Here is a 15,967-nt window from a genome sequence, read left to right on the forward strand (position 1 = left end):
CTTTCTGGTAATTTACATGGAAGAAGATGGACTGCATTAAAATGTTCGTATATAGTGTTGAACAATAAATGATAGGATAATAAACTGATATAAATTATTAAAGTAAAATGTCAAATAGTATATTCTTTTCATAAAACTTATAAATTGTCAGTATTGGTATTATGTGACACATTGACAAGGGAAAAATATTGAATAATGGACTGATATTTGAATTCTTTAATATTGATGTGCACTATGTAGTGATGACAAGAGTTATCAAGGAATGGTAACGACTTTCTTGTAGAGCATAAATAATATTACTAAAATTGTTATTCTTCATTGATGGATCCAGTTTTTGACATATTATTCATATTTTACGTAGTAGAAATTTAAAGGTATCATTCATATGTTGGTAACGTGTTTGTGCCTTCTATCACTTGCAAGAGGAATTTCACATTCATCATTTACATTCTGTAACGGTATATTCAGTTATAAAAAGAAAGTATTATTCAGCCAATTATATACCGTGTCTGAGATATTAGAGCCTTAATACTGGACTACCTAAGAGGGTTCAAACCCTCTGCCCTGAGTCCCAAAGGCAGGAGCTTGCTTACATTTGATAACAATTTTAACAGTAGTGGGCACGATCCTCATAAAAAGACTGTTTTGTTTCCAAATAAACATTGATTCTAATTACCATATTTTCATATTTGGCCAAAGTAAGGATGATCATATGTGTCCCTACTGAATTTTATTATGGTAGAATGTAAGTTGAGAAAATATGGATTGAGAGAGAGGTAATGACTAGTATTCCACCACGTAATGATTGTATTTCAAGATAACGCTTTGCTTTATGTATGTAAGAGCGTAATATGTCATGAGTTGATACTGCAGCTTATTTTTAATGATTTAATGTGATTTGTTTAACATAGATTCTTGTCGTAACGATTTTAGAAACTATAATAAAAAGTACCAAGTGGATAATTCACCAAAATCCATGGTATTTCAAGGTAGTTATTTCAGTGATATATTTCGTATAATATTTTCTGTTTGTCTTCATTTTAGATTGAGAATTTCTCACTAGAATCACTAAACTAACAAAAACTGGGAGTCATTAGGCCTCCTTTTACCATCGCAAACTCTTAGTCCTAATTTTATGTCTATAATTACCAAGAAAGGATAGTCCTAAAAAATTATTGGAATAATGACACTTGAAATTCTTGTGGAAATCGATACAAAATTGGCATATGAGATGACTATAAAGTTTCATTAAATGAAAATGAGTTCCGTGGAAACAGTGTCAATTATATTAGGGTAGTATTAATAGGTTACAAGATTGTGAGCGGCTGCAGGGTGACCTCGATAGTGTTGTGAGATGGAAGGTGGGCAATGGTATGATGATAAACGGGGTTAAAAGTCAGGTTGTGAGTTTCAAAAATAGGAAAAAGTCCTCTCAGTTTTAATTACTGTGTTGATGGGGCGAAAGTTCCTTTTGGGGATCATTGTAAGTACCTAGGTCTTAATATAAGAAACGACCTTCATTGGGGTAACCACATAAATATGATTGTTAATAAAGGGTAAAAATCTCTGCACATGGTTATTGAGGGTATTTATGGGTTGTAGTAAGGATGTAAAGGAGAGGGCATATAAGTCCCTGGTAAGACCCCAACTAGAGTATGGTTCCAGTGTATGGGACCCTCACCAGGATTACTTGATTCAGGAACTGGAAAAATCCAAAGAAAAGCAGCTCGATTTGTTCTGGGTGATTTCCGACAAAAGAGTAGCGTTACAAAAATGTTGCGAAGTTTTGGCTGGGAAGACTTGGGAGAAAGGAGACGAGCTTCTCGATTAAGTGGTATGTTCCGAGCTGTCAGTGGAGAGATGGTGTGGGAGGACACCAGTAGACGAATAAGTTTTAGCGGTGTCTTTAAAAGTAGGAAAGATCACAATATGAAGATAAAGTTGGAATTTAAGAGGACAAATTGGGGCAAATATTAGTTTATAGGAAGGGGAGTTAGGGATTGGAATAACTTACCAAGGGAAATGTTCAATAATTTTACAATTTTCTTGCGATCGTTTAAGAAAAGGCTAGGAATACAACAGATAGGGAATCTGCCACCTGGGCGACTGCCCTAAATGCAGATCAGTAGTAATTGATTGATTGATTGATTGATTGATTGATTGATTGATTGATTGATTGATTGATTGATTGATAGTTTGTGTTGTGTTATATTAAATGATCTAGCAAATACCTTTCCTCATCAATATCCCATAACTATTGGTCCCAATTTTTACATCATTACTAGATAAAAATTATTATTGTTTAGTCCCTTATATTGTACACGGTAACTTGTTCTCTTCATTGTCTAAAGTAAGTTTCTGTGATATCCAAAAAAGGATTTATACGGTGCCATGAATAAAATATCCATACACCTCAATAGTTCTAAAATTCTATACAGATCTATACGGCAAAGTCTCTTGCATGGTCTATCAGCTTATATAGCTTGGCAGTAAAAGTCATAGAATGAATCATTTACACCAGTGATGGTCAGTTTTAACTCAAATAAATGTACATTTTTATTACATGCAATTTTGATTACTCACTTTTGTCTTTAGGAGTCTTGAGAACAGTATGCCCTATATAGAGGATGACCCAAAAGTCAGATTTCCCGAGAAGAAAACTAACCTGGCGGTACCTTTTAGCTAGATAGATACGTATTTCTCACAACCAATACAACCACATTCTAACGTATATGCTCGATATGTTTCCACCAGATTCAAAACATTCTAAGCAACGATCAAGCACAGATTGATAAATCTTTGATAACAAACACTTGTTTCGATTTAGTTCATAAAACCTCTTTCAATTTCTTCGAATTTTGTGTGTAGACGGCATTCTTAATCATGCAGGATAAGGTGAAATCACTTAGTGTGAGATCGCGGGAGTGAGGTGGCACGTCGAACGTCCCGCGGCGTCCGACCCATTTAGGGACGTGTTCATTTTAAAAAATGCGAACGGATATCGGGTAGTGCGCCAGGTAATGGGCGGGACATTGCGATATATCGGGTTGTTTGCAAGCTCTGGCATCACACTTGACCGAAACATTTCCAGGCAGGACTGTCCCGTTACAGTTCCTGCGAAAAAGTGTGGCCCAATGAAAGCAATCCTATTGATCCCACCCGAAACATGGAACCCAGGCACACTGAGGTCTTTCTAATAGTGATGGCAATGCTCTCACTCGAGACTATCGAGACCGTCGTCGCCGATTCTCTTGTGCTGCGACCTGTGCGACGTCCCAGTAACTACGATCGTAAGCTTGATAGAATATCAGCAGTTATTGCGTGAAATAACGTTCTCATGTGGAAACGTGTGTACCGATAAATTTTGTCAAAAGCATGGAAAAGTACTGCATGTTCATCTATGAGCGCCCGTTTATACCATTAACGAAAGTGAGAACAGAATGTCAGTATCTTACATGGATCACGAGTTATTTGAGGTGGACATCTTAGCTGAATAATCCTGCGTAATTTGTAAATAACTGTAGATAGCTCGCAATTGTTGTCGACAGGGTAGCTTCTTGTGATGCAAACCGGCACTCTCTCTTCGAACATGGCATGTCCACGCTTTTTTCGGCTGGGTGGCGCTCATCTCTGCTGTTACCCAGTCGGCCCAAGGAAAATCAGACGGGCAGACGCCTAGATGGCTGTCGCCTCCCCTCTCCACTATGTACTCGTGCCTAATCAAGGGCGTGGACACGTCTTATTCTCCAACCTCCATCCGTGATGAAATTCGCCGCAACGGAACCTTTGTTGAAGCGGTTCTTCGTCTCCAGGATGGCCTCTCAGGACAACCTTCTCCAGACGTCGTCGCCTTCTTCCGCTTTCCAGGCCCACCGCTCGGCATCATTGAAAATGGTATACGACTCTATGATGCTGACTACGCTGCAGTCCCTACTCCGGAGCATCTACTACAGCAAATGATTTCCCTTCCTGACTTCCCCATCTCTCCTACCATCCCTCCCATCGTTACTCACTCCACCCCCACGTTTACTACTACTACCACCACCACCATCACCACTTCTGTACATTCTGCTCCGTCTAGTTCCATCTACACTGTTACGTCCAGTCACCCCTCTTCTATCATGTCTGCACCAGTTATCTCCCTACCTGCTCATTCGCAGCCGCCCCCTGCTCACTTCACAGATGCCACCGTTGCAGCTCCGCCACTCTCCCCCAACACTGAAGACTCCTCCGTACCAGCTCACAACCGGCCTTCGTCACCGAGCTGTGTCATCCGTGGTCTGGACCCTGCCTTCACGGAGCAAGACATCCTGGTTGAACTGACCTCCGCCGGCGTTCCTGCCCGTCGAACGCTCCGCATCTTGAACTCCAGCGGCCCGACCTTCATGGTTCGTTTCCAAGTCTCCTCTGCAGCCGACGTCGACCATCTCATCACCACCGGCGTCCGATTTCGCGGGCGAACATATAGAGTGGAGCCTTCTCGCTCCCCACCCCGCCCCGCTCGTTCCCCTCTTCTTACCTCTTCTCATAGTCTGCCGTCCGCCCCGCCACCCACGCCCCCACCGCAAGCGGTCCCCTTACCAGCTCCACAACCTAACTTCTTCCTACTGCCACTCCCGACCATGGATCTCCTCTGTCTTCTTGCCACTTCCCTTACCAACATTACCGCCTCCCTTTCCTACCTTCTCTCACAATACTACACTCCACCTTACACCCAATTTCTACCCCCACCGTATATGTAATACGATTATGTACATATCTGTAAATAAATGTCACTCTCTGTAATGCGCGCCCGAGATACATCAGTTTTCAATAAAGTCACTTGTCCTCTCTTCCCCTGCAGTTCGTAGGGGTTTGCCTGCGCGGGGTGCTTTGCGGGCTTCGCCCTGGGTTCCGGCTTGTTGTGACGGTGCCCTTAAGTCATATTCATTCACTCTTTCCCCCTCTGGTGTGTACAACACACACCCCCTCCATTTTCTCTTTTCTGTAAATTCTTCCCTTTACACGGCCGAAGAGCTCCTTAGTTGAGCTGATGGCCCGCCCCTCCTCGTCTGAGGAGAGGGAGTGAAATAACTTGTTTTTGCTTCGCTTCGCAAATCGGGCCGGAGGTGTTTTCTGACGCAATTCCTCTTCAGTGGTATTATTTTTTAAGTACCGGATCATCCCAGAAGTATTTCTGCTGACGTATTTCACTTCTTCTGAACAAACAACACAGTGGGCTATGCAATGTGCTACATCATCAAAATACATCTCACGTCCACGACTTATGCTGCGTTTCAGATATCGTCTTATAGTTGTCGCGTACAGTTAGACACAATTACACATCGCAACGTCATATAACGAAGTACCCAGTTATTACGTGACTACTCTATAAAATTGTAAGGAAATATTTCCTTCGTCACCATAATGTTGGTAAACACAAGCACAGGTTAAGTGGATACTGAATGTGAGGTCTGGTAAATTACGAGTGATAACGATGTACTCATACAATAGCCGTCAGTTTCTGTACTTAGCCTACTTATTTGTGTACTTACCACTGCATACAACGCCATCCTTTATAATTACCATGTTATAATGCGTCAAAATAGACCTCGGTAGAAATGAAAGAAATGGATGCCCTAGTCGCTTGTTGACACGTATTTACGGAATGGGGAACACCCGTGGTTTGCTCTTTGCATACTCGGCACAAACAACATTCAGCTCCGTCTACCTGTAGGCCTACGACACGTTGCTTGCCGCACAAAGCGAGGACAGCGGTCTCGAGATCTCTCGAATTTTTTCGCGAGAAATAGTGGTTGCACTAGTCTCGAGAAATCTCAAGAAATCTCTGAACCCCGTCTAAGAATGCCCATGACTACATTCTAGATGATTTCATGTGGGGTTTTGTCCACCCACTATCGGTACACACAGTTATGTCTATTCATGCGGCCATTCAATTTGAAATATGCTTCGTCCGTCCATAGTACTGATTTATGGAAATTCGCATCAGCGTAACAGCGAATCAAAAACAATTCACAAATTTCCAGTCGTCTGTCCCAATTATCCTCACGCAGAGCATGCAGCAATTAATTGTGGATGGACTGGTTTGAAGTGAAAAAGTTCTCTAAATATGTTGTGCACTTGTTCTTCGAATTTACAGCTCAGTTGACACTTTTCGCGTTGATTTCCTTGAACTGTTCACAATAGCTATTGCGACAATTTTCGTGTTCTCTTCTGTCAGTGCAAAACGTGGCCATCTGGACTAAGGAGCATCAAGAACGGTTCCAGTGATTTCAAATTTCATATTCCACTTACGTAATTGTTGTTGTAACAGCAACGGAATTTCACGCGGTGTTCTCTATGAACGGCGGCCGTGCGTTCATCAAATTTCAACCACAATTATTCTCTCTTCTTTAATAAACTTACGCGCCTTTTCGTATACAAGGAAAATGGCAGCCTAGAAACAACAGTCGTTTTCACTGTCGCGAAATGTAATTACCGTTAGATGACCTAAAATGTACTGCATACGCCTTTTCAGTGTAGTTTCTCCGTAGGAAAGACACTTTTGGGCCAACCTGTATTTAATGTCTCAGAAAAGGTTGAATTAATTTTTAGTTCAACTTCCATATGTGATCCTGGCAGAACTTCATATAGCTTAAATGCGGGACTGGCAAATAGTTGTGGTTACACAGTTACCATGGACCAAAATATTTACCATATATTATGCAGTAGGAAAAATCATTATCATTTTATTACATTTAAACTTATTCTAATATAAATGAGCGACTGTGTTTATGGATAACAGTTTAGTTTGATTTAAAACTTTTACTCTATCGTCAAGCAAATTACCAATAGAAGTAAATAATACATGTTTTTTTGTAGTAACATAATCCTTTTCATAATGAAAATAGGATTTTTCAGAAAAATTCAGTGTCTATCATTGTGATTGTATAGAATTTCACGCATGCACACCATTAAAATTTAATGGCGAAAATGTTACAGTGTGTAGTAAGAGGTTTACAACTGTTTTGCCGCTCCTGTGCATCGAAAAATTATAGCCTCAGCCCGTAACTGTTCCATATTTAAAATTAATTAGGACGTCATGACACTTATATTCATAAACAATTTCATTATGGAATACTTTTTAACAAATTTTATGTTTTATTCCTATCAATTGGGTGTTTTTAAAAATTATTTTAGAATATGTCATAAGTTGAATAGTTGAAAGATAATAAATTAAAATATGACCATATATTAAATAAACATTGCCATTGTTGTTCCTGTGTACATTTTTGCATAATCATATCATCACTGTGATTGCAATGCACTTCATACACTCAACCCTTTGTTTGTGCTATAGGATACCTTTTATGGTAATTTATATGAAAATATGTGTACTGTACTCAATTTCATATAGTTGTGAGCAATAAATTATAGGTACATAATATTAAATTAATATAAATTTTTGAAGCAAAATTTAAAATTATTTACCAGGTCCCAGCCCATTGTATTAAAGTTGATTTTTAAATCTATATGTTTTAGCGTCACTAGAACTACTCTACACAGGAAAATGTGCTGCCACACTACCAGTATTCAGGTGCAGATAGACCGCAGAGGGTAAAAGTGTAAATACTCTTTAAGAATTTGACTACGAAGTTTAGCAGGATGTTTAATGCTGTATATCAGCTATGTGTGAAATTTGCATCAGTTTCCTAAACATGAAGTACACCTAAGTTACTACAAATTCAAATGACAAACATTTTGTGGTTAATTATTTCATTGTTTGTAACATGTTTACAGTTATAACACGTGAAAACTGGTTCCTACTCTAACACTATGTCATGGACAAAGCCAGCCAGGAGATGAGGTAGAACGTCACTATCATAACAATTATACTTTTAAGGAAGGAAATAGACAGTTTGTTGAATAATATCTGTGTACCACAAAACAGAATAATGAACAACCTTGGTAGGTTCCGGTTCTACCCGCATAAATGGGGAAATATCCTGGACATTTTATTGTAACTGTGGAAATTGCCTCAGAAGTGGGGCAAGTAATGAAATCCTGACCACCCATCGCTCAGACAGCACAAATAGCTGGTATTGCCAAGTAGATATACTGAGACTGTAAAAATAATGGAATATCCAGGTTTATCATTATACGAGTAGATTTTGCTTTTACTGGATACCAAGGATTTAAGAAAATTCTAGGTTAATTGTGAAACGTTATCAAAGGATTTTCTGACGTTTAAGGAAAAAATAGATATTCTTTTGCCATCTTATTTTCATTCAGTTAATTCAAATGGCTGTTAGTGTAAGTTGAATAATGTTTCAGATTTGCTCTTCATGGCGGAAACTGATTGCTCTGATATAAATATTTGTTGTATGTAGTTTATATGCAATATTAATTTTTGTGCAACACTACAGGATATGTGTACTCTATATTACTTTACTACAGAATTTATATGTAGATTTAACATTTAAAAATGGTATTAACGGATAAAATCCTATATGTTTATTTAGATTTGAGCCGAGGGTATTCTATTTCCCTGACAGGATATGTCAGGTTCGAATCTCGGAGCAATTCAGTCTGTGAGAAAAAGGATTCTTTATCAGTATTGGCATAATGTGGCACACTGGCAAGTAGAAACTAAGTATTGAACAATCGATTGATATATAAGTTCTTCAATATTGATGTGTCCTATGAAGTGATGGCAAGAATAACAAAGAAAAACTATTTCTGTAGAATCTTTCTTCATTATTTGTTAATATTTATGGTTCCGTACATGTCTTTAAGACAAGTTTAACAGCCATTGCTTCATAATTGCTTTGTACACAATTAAAAATAAGCTATTAAACTATAAAGAAAAAAAATATAATTTCCTTATGATGTTGTACAGGCATGTTAGTCACACCTCCCGCCAAATAGTTATTTAAGATTTGTACTTCTTGAACAGTTCTTTTATTTTTTTACATTTTGGATTTACAGAATGGAGAAAAATTCCAAAGAATTATATTTTTAATATTTCATGAAGAATTCACCCCTTATTAATTTTATTCCTCCTGCCCTGTTGTTCCCAATAACTTACATTATATTGCTTAGCCACACTTTTAACATGATAACGGTACTATTCTATAAAGCATATTTTTTTCATTCCAGTGCTCATAAAGAAGTATCATGAAAAATATTTTATGATGTTCTTAGAGTAATTTCGTTCATCTTTCTTGGCATGTTTTCTAGCCTTGGGGCGTAAAATCAATACATTTCTTAATACTGTATGAAGCCGTCTTTTCTTCTCCTATTCTATGCATAATTTTGTAAGACTCTAGTATTACCCATCTAATATTTTGAAGCGTACTCTGTAATGAAGTTCTCTGTAAAATCTCCCTTTAATTTCTCTGCGGACAAATCTTCTCTTTTTGAAATGTATTGTATTACCAAATCTTATCAAAAACCAGATCCCATGGCGCAACAGCCTCGAAGCGCCATGGCCTACAAAGCGACCGATGCTCAGCCCGAAGACCTGCAGATTACGAGGTGTCGTGTGGTCAGCACGACGAGTCCTCTCGGCCGTTATTCTTGGCTTTCTAGACTGGGGCCGCAAACTCACTGTCAGATAGCTTCTCAATTGTAATCATGTAGGCTTATCACTTCTCATTTTGAAATTTAATTTCATAATTATTTATAAAATCGATTCTATTTATCGTATTGGTTCTTTTTCCTGCTTAGTGAAGAAGAATATTTCTCTGGCATTTCGAGCTGATGTTCCCTGTAAAACAAATTGTGAGCTTATTATTTGCTAAATAGTCAGCGTCGAGATCTTCGGTTCAGCGAATCTCAGGTTTGATTCATGGTCGGGTTGGGGATTTTTAACTGCGTTTTGTTAATTTCTGTGGCTGGGTGTTAGTGTTTGTCTCAATACACTACTCTTCATATACACAAAGCACTCCACACTAACAACCAGCACAGAAATATGCAGTAGTGAATGCATCCCTCCACACGTGAGGTTGCCGTCAGGAAGGGCCTTTGGCTGTCCAAGGGGGTCAAATCCTCATATACGACGCAGATTGTATCTGTGATCACAAGGGGTATGGGTAATGTGGTGGAAGAAGAAGATGAGAATAGAAAATGTTAAAAGAATAAAATAAAAATCTGTATGCTCTCTTGCTTGTTCATAACGTCTTTCACCTCAGGAGATACTGGGAGTGTAGTTTGGCGACCATGGGCCCTCAGCTGAGTCCTAGCATTGCTTCCACTTATGCTAGGCTCCTCACTTACATCTATCCTATCCGACCTACCTTGGTCAACATTTGTTATTTCCCGACCCCAACGGTATTAGAGCATTCGAAACCTAGGGAGACTTTCATTTTCATGTCCTCCGTGGCCCTTGCCTTTCTTTGGCCGATACTTTCACATTTCGAAATGTCGGACCCCTTCCATTTTCCCCTCTGATTCCCTCTGAGGATGGTTGCTTTGTTGTACTTCCTATTAAAACAATAACCACCACCACCATCTTTTCTCTTTGTTACTGATGATGCTCTACAATTTTCATTCACAATGTGTAAAATACACTATGTATACACGCACACTTGGTATTTTCGAGTATTACCCCAATAAGCCACAATACATTAATGCAGTAGGCCTTGCTGCCTGATACGAGTCTATCTATATGTGCTTTATCTGGAAACAGATATTAAATGCAGTCTTGCCATCATCTCCTTGATCTGTCTGCGCTCCTAATGAACACATTAAACTCTCAAAGAATTTCCCGTAATGTATTTGTATCCATCACTTGTAAAAATTACTGCAGTTACGTTTTTGTGATTGTCAGCTTCCATTTTTAATTTTCGACTTCATGAATGCCACGGTGATATATCGTATAGCAACAGTAACGATATTTCGATGATAATGAGAAATGTCGATAGTTGAATATCATTATATTCATTATTAGCTTTCAGGAATTACAATTAAGTTTGCAGTGTGCACACATTATGATATACCTGGTAGTTTAATATTTTTCCGTCTATGCTTGGATTATGGATTCAAGAACATGCAGGACTTTGTTTTGCTGCTTGTCCTACTACAGCTTTCCTCGCTGGAAGGTAGGGGATAGCTGAAGCTCCAACTGTTCACTCTGCGTGCAACTCGGGGAATGTGCCCACTACGGTGATGTTGTGGTCAGCTCCTACCTTGGGGGCTGGGTAGATGGAAAAGGTGAGTTTGCTCTTCTTTGGGTAGTCCACTGATAGTCGTTCCATGAGGAGAGACGCAAACCCTGATCCTGTACCACCACCGAATGAATGGAAGATGAGGAATCCCTGAAGTCCAGCACATTGGTCAGCCATCTTACGGATCCTGTCTAGTGTGAGGTCGATACATTCCTTACCTGGAAATAATATACATATTATCTTCCTGATACAACTGAAAATGTCTATAATAGTTTTACTACTGTGTGATTATATAATACGCACACAAAAATAAACTAGAATGAGCTATTAAAAGTGAGATTCTCTTCCGTCCGTTTTGGATACGTGTTATGTAGTAGCAAAATCTAAACTAAACCAGGGCTAAATACAGTTTATTTATTGTTTTAGCCTCCCAGGTTGAATGCTGTTCTCGCTGCAGATGTTGGAGTGTTTCGTGGACAGGGTCACAACTTCCTTAGCCATATTAATCGGGCGACCTCTGGACAGTCAAGCACTTGGAAATTCAAAAATATACATGAAAACATTCCCTAATGATTATCAAAATATGTACTGAAAATTTAATAATGAACTGGAAATAAAAATACGTATGATGTCAGTTAGCTCTGTGGTATATTTTAAACATTTAAGAGCACAGTTCGTACATTAACAAAATAAGAAACAATCATATAGTAAATAGCAATGGCTCAGTTTCTTGAAGAAATCATCTAAGAAAAAGCTGATCTTAAATTTGAGCTACAATATTTTCAAAGTGAAACACTTCCATCTGTTACAAATTCTTAAATTTTCTGAACATAGGCATTACATACTTCAGTAACAGTTCTCTTCACCTTACGATTTGTAAATTAATTGCATTTAATTTCGTGTGGCTATTTCTAGCCGAGTGCAGCCCTTGTAAGGTAGACCCTCCGATGAGGGTGGGCGGCATCTGCCATATTTAGGTAACTGCGTGTTATTGTGGTGGAGGATAGTGTTATGTGTGGTGTGTGAGTTGCAGGGATGTTGGGGACAGCACTAACACCCAGTCCCCGAGTCATTGGAATTAACCAATGAAGGTTAAAATCTCCGCCCCGGGCAGGAATCGAACCAGGTACTCTCTGAACCGAAGGCCAATATGCTGACCATTCAGCCAACGAGTCGGACAAAACTAGTGTCCTCATCCCGAGGTGGTGCAGCTCTTTTCAGGCACACCCCCAATGGAGGTGAGCTGCGTGTACCCTTTCGACCACATACCAGCCCTCCTGCCATTCTTAAATTTCTAGCAGTACCGGGAATCGAACCCGGCCCCCCGAGGACGGCAGCTAATAACACTAACCGTTACGCTACGGAGGCGGACAATTACTGTAATTGGTAACAACACAGTATTATATACTTTCCTATATAATGCGGACCTACTTCAACACATCTGAACAGTGACTGAGAGAACTAATAGTGCCTGGATGGAAATGGTGTTCATACAGTTTGGAAATGACATTTCTGTTAAGTAAAATTTCAGTCATCTTTACGTGTCTAATCAGGTTGCAGTGAAACAAGGTCAGGGACAGACGAGTGGGTATGCAGTGTGATCGCCCGAGTGGAAGTGCTTTTGTGTGTGTGCGTGCGTGTGTGCGTGTGGGTGCGCGTGCGTAACAAAAGTTTTGAGTGGAAGACTCAAACGCGAGTGGACTTGTAATTACATGTGCGTAGTAGTTCAATACATTTATTGGATAGTGAAAGATGCTTCCTCCCTATGTTGTAATTTTAGTTTTAAAGATCTTGATAACCTGCCACAATATCCAATAACTTACCTATGGTGAATCATTGAATGTTTGCTGCATTTTGAGAATATGTTAAAATATGCTATCATGTTGTTAGGTCATCAGCCCAGAGGCTGGTTGGATCCTCAAATAGCACCACTAAAGGTTATGCGGTTATAAGGAAACCCCAAAAATCAATGACAGCACCAAAATGAGGCGTACTAGGCAAGATGAGGAGTGAGGTAGTTTGCCATTGCTTTCCTCACTGGGTCAGAAAGTACTGTTGCAGCACGACTGACCCTATGAACAGCACCTTTCGTAACACCCAGACGCACTAGTTGTGCTCTGAATGTCATTACTCAGCACTACTCATACCCCAGCAGCTTCCATATTGTCACAGCCATGGATGTTGACTGGGACTTCAGTGGAAGCTACACTTTACTCTGGCCTGTGCCAAGAGATGGAAGCAAAAGTACTGTATCCATCAAGAAATGCCATCATGGTTGAAAAAAATACAGAATATTTTCTGTTAAGAGAAAACCACCCCAAGTATGCATAATAATTTTTCGAAGCTTAATGACGTGTATTCTACCTCTCTGAACAAAATTAAAATCCTTAGGTAGGTTAGAAGGCAAAGCGCTATCCCTATAACATGGCAGTGGATTAAGTAAGTACTGGTATGTAGTAATCCGAGGATTAACAATGTTATTCTATATTACATACTCTATGGAAATATAGCAAATGACTTTTAAGGGAATTATTATTAGGATACAAAATACGGAGAAGAAATCAGAGCAATTGTAGATTATGTGGATCGCCTTAACTGATTTTGAAAATGTATATAACAACGTATCAGAGCTAAAATCTGGGGAAGTCTGGGACAGAAAGAAATTGGAAAAGAAACAATTAAAACGGAAGCATTAATACATTTTAAGTATACCACCTGTGTCAAAGTGCAAGTTAAAGAAACAGACTAACTAGTTTTGACATTGAAATCTGACTCAAAGACGTTTCCTTTTATCTTCACTATAATCTACAATTGTGATTGATAATACGAGAGCCACAAACGGGTATATGGACGTAAAGTAATAAATGTGAGGCTATAATTGTGTTTTGTAATGAGGATGAGGGAGAAAGAGAAAGATAGATACTTGATACAGTTAGTGGGAACACTGTACAACGAATAACATTTAGTAAGGAGGAAATCAAGAAGAAATCAGAACGGAAACAATTTAAATGGAAGAGTTAATGCATTTTAAATGCTGCATTTGTGTCACGCTGCCAGCGGATAAAACAAAACTTGATTTGGAATTGATAGTAGACCCAAAACAAGGATGTGTTCTTTCACCTTCATTATATATATTTGTGGTGAGTTATAATATGAGGGCCACAGAAGGGTATATGGACACGCCATAATAAGTACAATGCTATTTTATAATGTTATTGTGATTTGGGATAAGGATGAGAGGGAGAGAGAGAAATTCAAGAGAAACTTGACTCGGTAAGTGGGAAGATTTGTCAACGAGAAAAAGAATCAGTGGGGAAGAAATCAAGATAGTGAGACAAGGAAAGACATCACCAAAAAGGACGAATAACAACAAGATAACAACAATACAAATAACAAATCAAATAACAATTTTCAAGTACAGGAGAATTGTAAGTACTTAGGAAGGGTGAATTATTGGAGAATTCAAGACTGGATGGACATCAGCTGTGGGTTTGTGGCATTCTCCATGGAAGACAGACGTGCAAGGTACGGCACATTGTCTACATCTTACCGATAGTATAGTGTCCTCGAGCATAGTTGTTTGCTGCATCTTCCTTGCCTGTGATGAGCTGCTCGGGATGGAATAGGTTCCGGTATGTTCCTGTGCGCACCTCATCTGGAACAGAACATACTGACTTGAAGTCTCTTTGCGTAGCATTAATTTAGGTGGTGAGAGAATCATCAAACATCAACTCTTCGCGTGCCAGCCGAGCTTATAACTCCACCTATTGCCAAGCTATTTTATCGAAAATGCATAATCTTTATATATTTTAACATTTTTAGAAATACCTTATGTATCTGCTTGTTCATTTTTCTATTTCAAAGCAGAAATTTTATTTTATAAACCAAGATTATCAAATTAACACCTTTGAACAATTTTAAAGTAGCAAATTTTCCTAAAACACTCACAAATTTTCAAACTTCGTAAATTGATTTTTAGTTGCAATTGCTTTTCAGCACAAGTACCGTGCTTATTATATTTCCATTAGATTACATCAAATAACTCAGTATTTTCACTTCACATTGCTTTCCAACACACCACTGCTTGTTCATATTCGATATGGATAGAGCTTCAGAAAATATTCATGCCTTAAATTCATTGGTCCACATAAGGTCAAGAAAGGGTGCTTAAACCTTCCAGTTGATTATAACACTGTTACACCATTTTCACAAGAAACATTCGCTATGCAACTGGCTAAAAGAGGTATAAAATCAAATACGATGGAAAGTTCAGCTGTAATCAGTGCTTATTGTATCAATTGTAGCTGCCCTTAGCGGTTACTATACATGTTTATGAGCCTAGATAGATATTGGTATATATGAAATGGAACTCAAATATAAAAAAGTGGTTATTCTACTAATTTTAGCTGTCCTTAAATATACTTTAAAAATGTTCGTGGGTCATGATGAAGAAACCTGTTAATTACAAATATAAACGCCTATAAGTAGACTGAATGAATGTCACATTTGTGCAGTAGAGAGTTGAGCAACTCGAAACTTCAGCGTACCAGTTAAAAGCTTAGCGTGAAATTTGAAAAATCGTATATATACTCCGTTATGGCAATCCACATCACATACGAGTGTTAAGCTATTAGCCCCAGTTAAGAATTGCCGGTAAATCTAAAACACTGAACGTAAGTTAAACATGGAAGCTTGAAATTTTCTTCACCAAACGAAAACGAAAACTAATTCATGCAGTACAGGGATAACTTGTCAGAAGCATCAGATTCAACTGGAAATACAGCTTTTTTCCAGACATGCTATTGAATATGGAGGCACTG

At 38.7% G+C, this 15,967-nt stretch overlaps 1 protein-coding gene across 1 annotated transcript in view; it reads right to left on the reverse strand.

Annotated features, from left to right (window-relative positions):
* Positions 1-15,967, reverse strand: part of LOC136858023 (tubulin alpha-3 chain) — a 141,930-nt gene that overhangs the window by 29,090 nt on the left and 96,873 nt on the right. Inside the window, exons 3-4 of the mRNA XM_067137227.2 lie at positions 14,698-14,802; positions 11,169-11,365 (exon numbers count right to left, since the gene is read on the reverse strand). Coding sequence (XP_066993328.1) covers positions 11,169-11,365; positions 14,698-14,802 — 302 coding nt within the window. The remainder of the gene's footprint in view (positions 1-11,168; positions 11,366-14,697; positions 14,803-15,967) is intronic.

Source organism: Anabrus simplex, chromosome 1 (assembly GCF_040414725.1).
Source record: "Anabrus simplex isolate iqAnaSimp1 chromosome 1, ASM4041472v1, whole genome shotgun sequence".
In the NCBI taxonomy this organism is placed as follows: domain Eukaryota; kingdom Metazoa; phylum Arthropoda; class Insecta; order Orthoptera; family Tettigoniidae; genus Anabrus; species Anabrus simplex.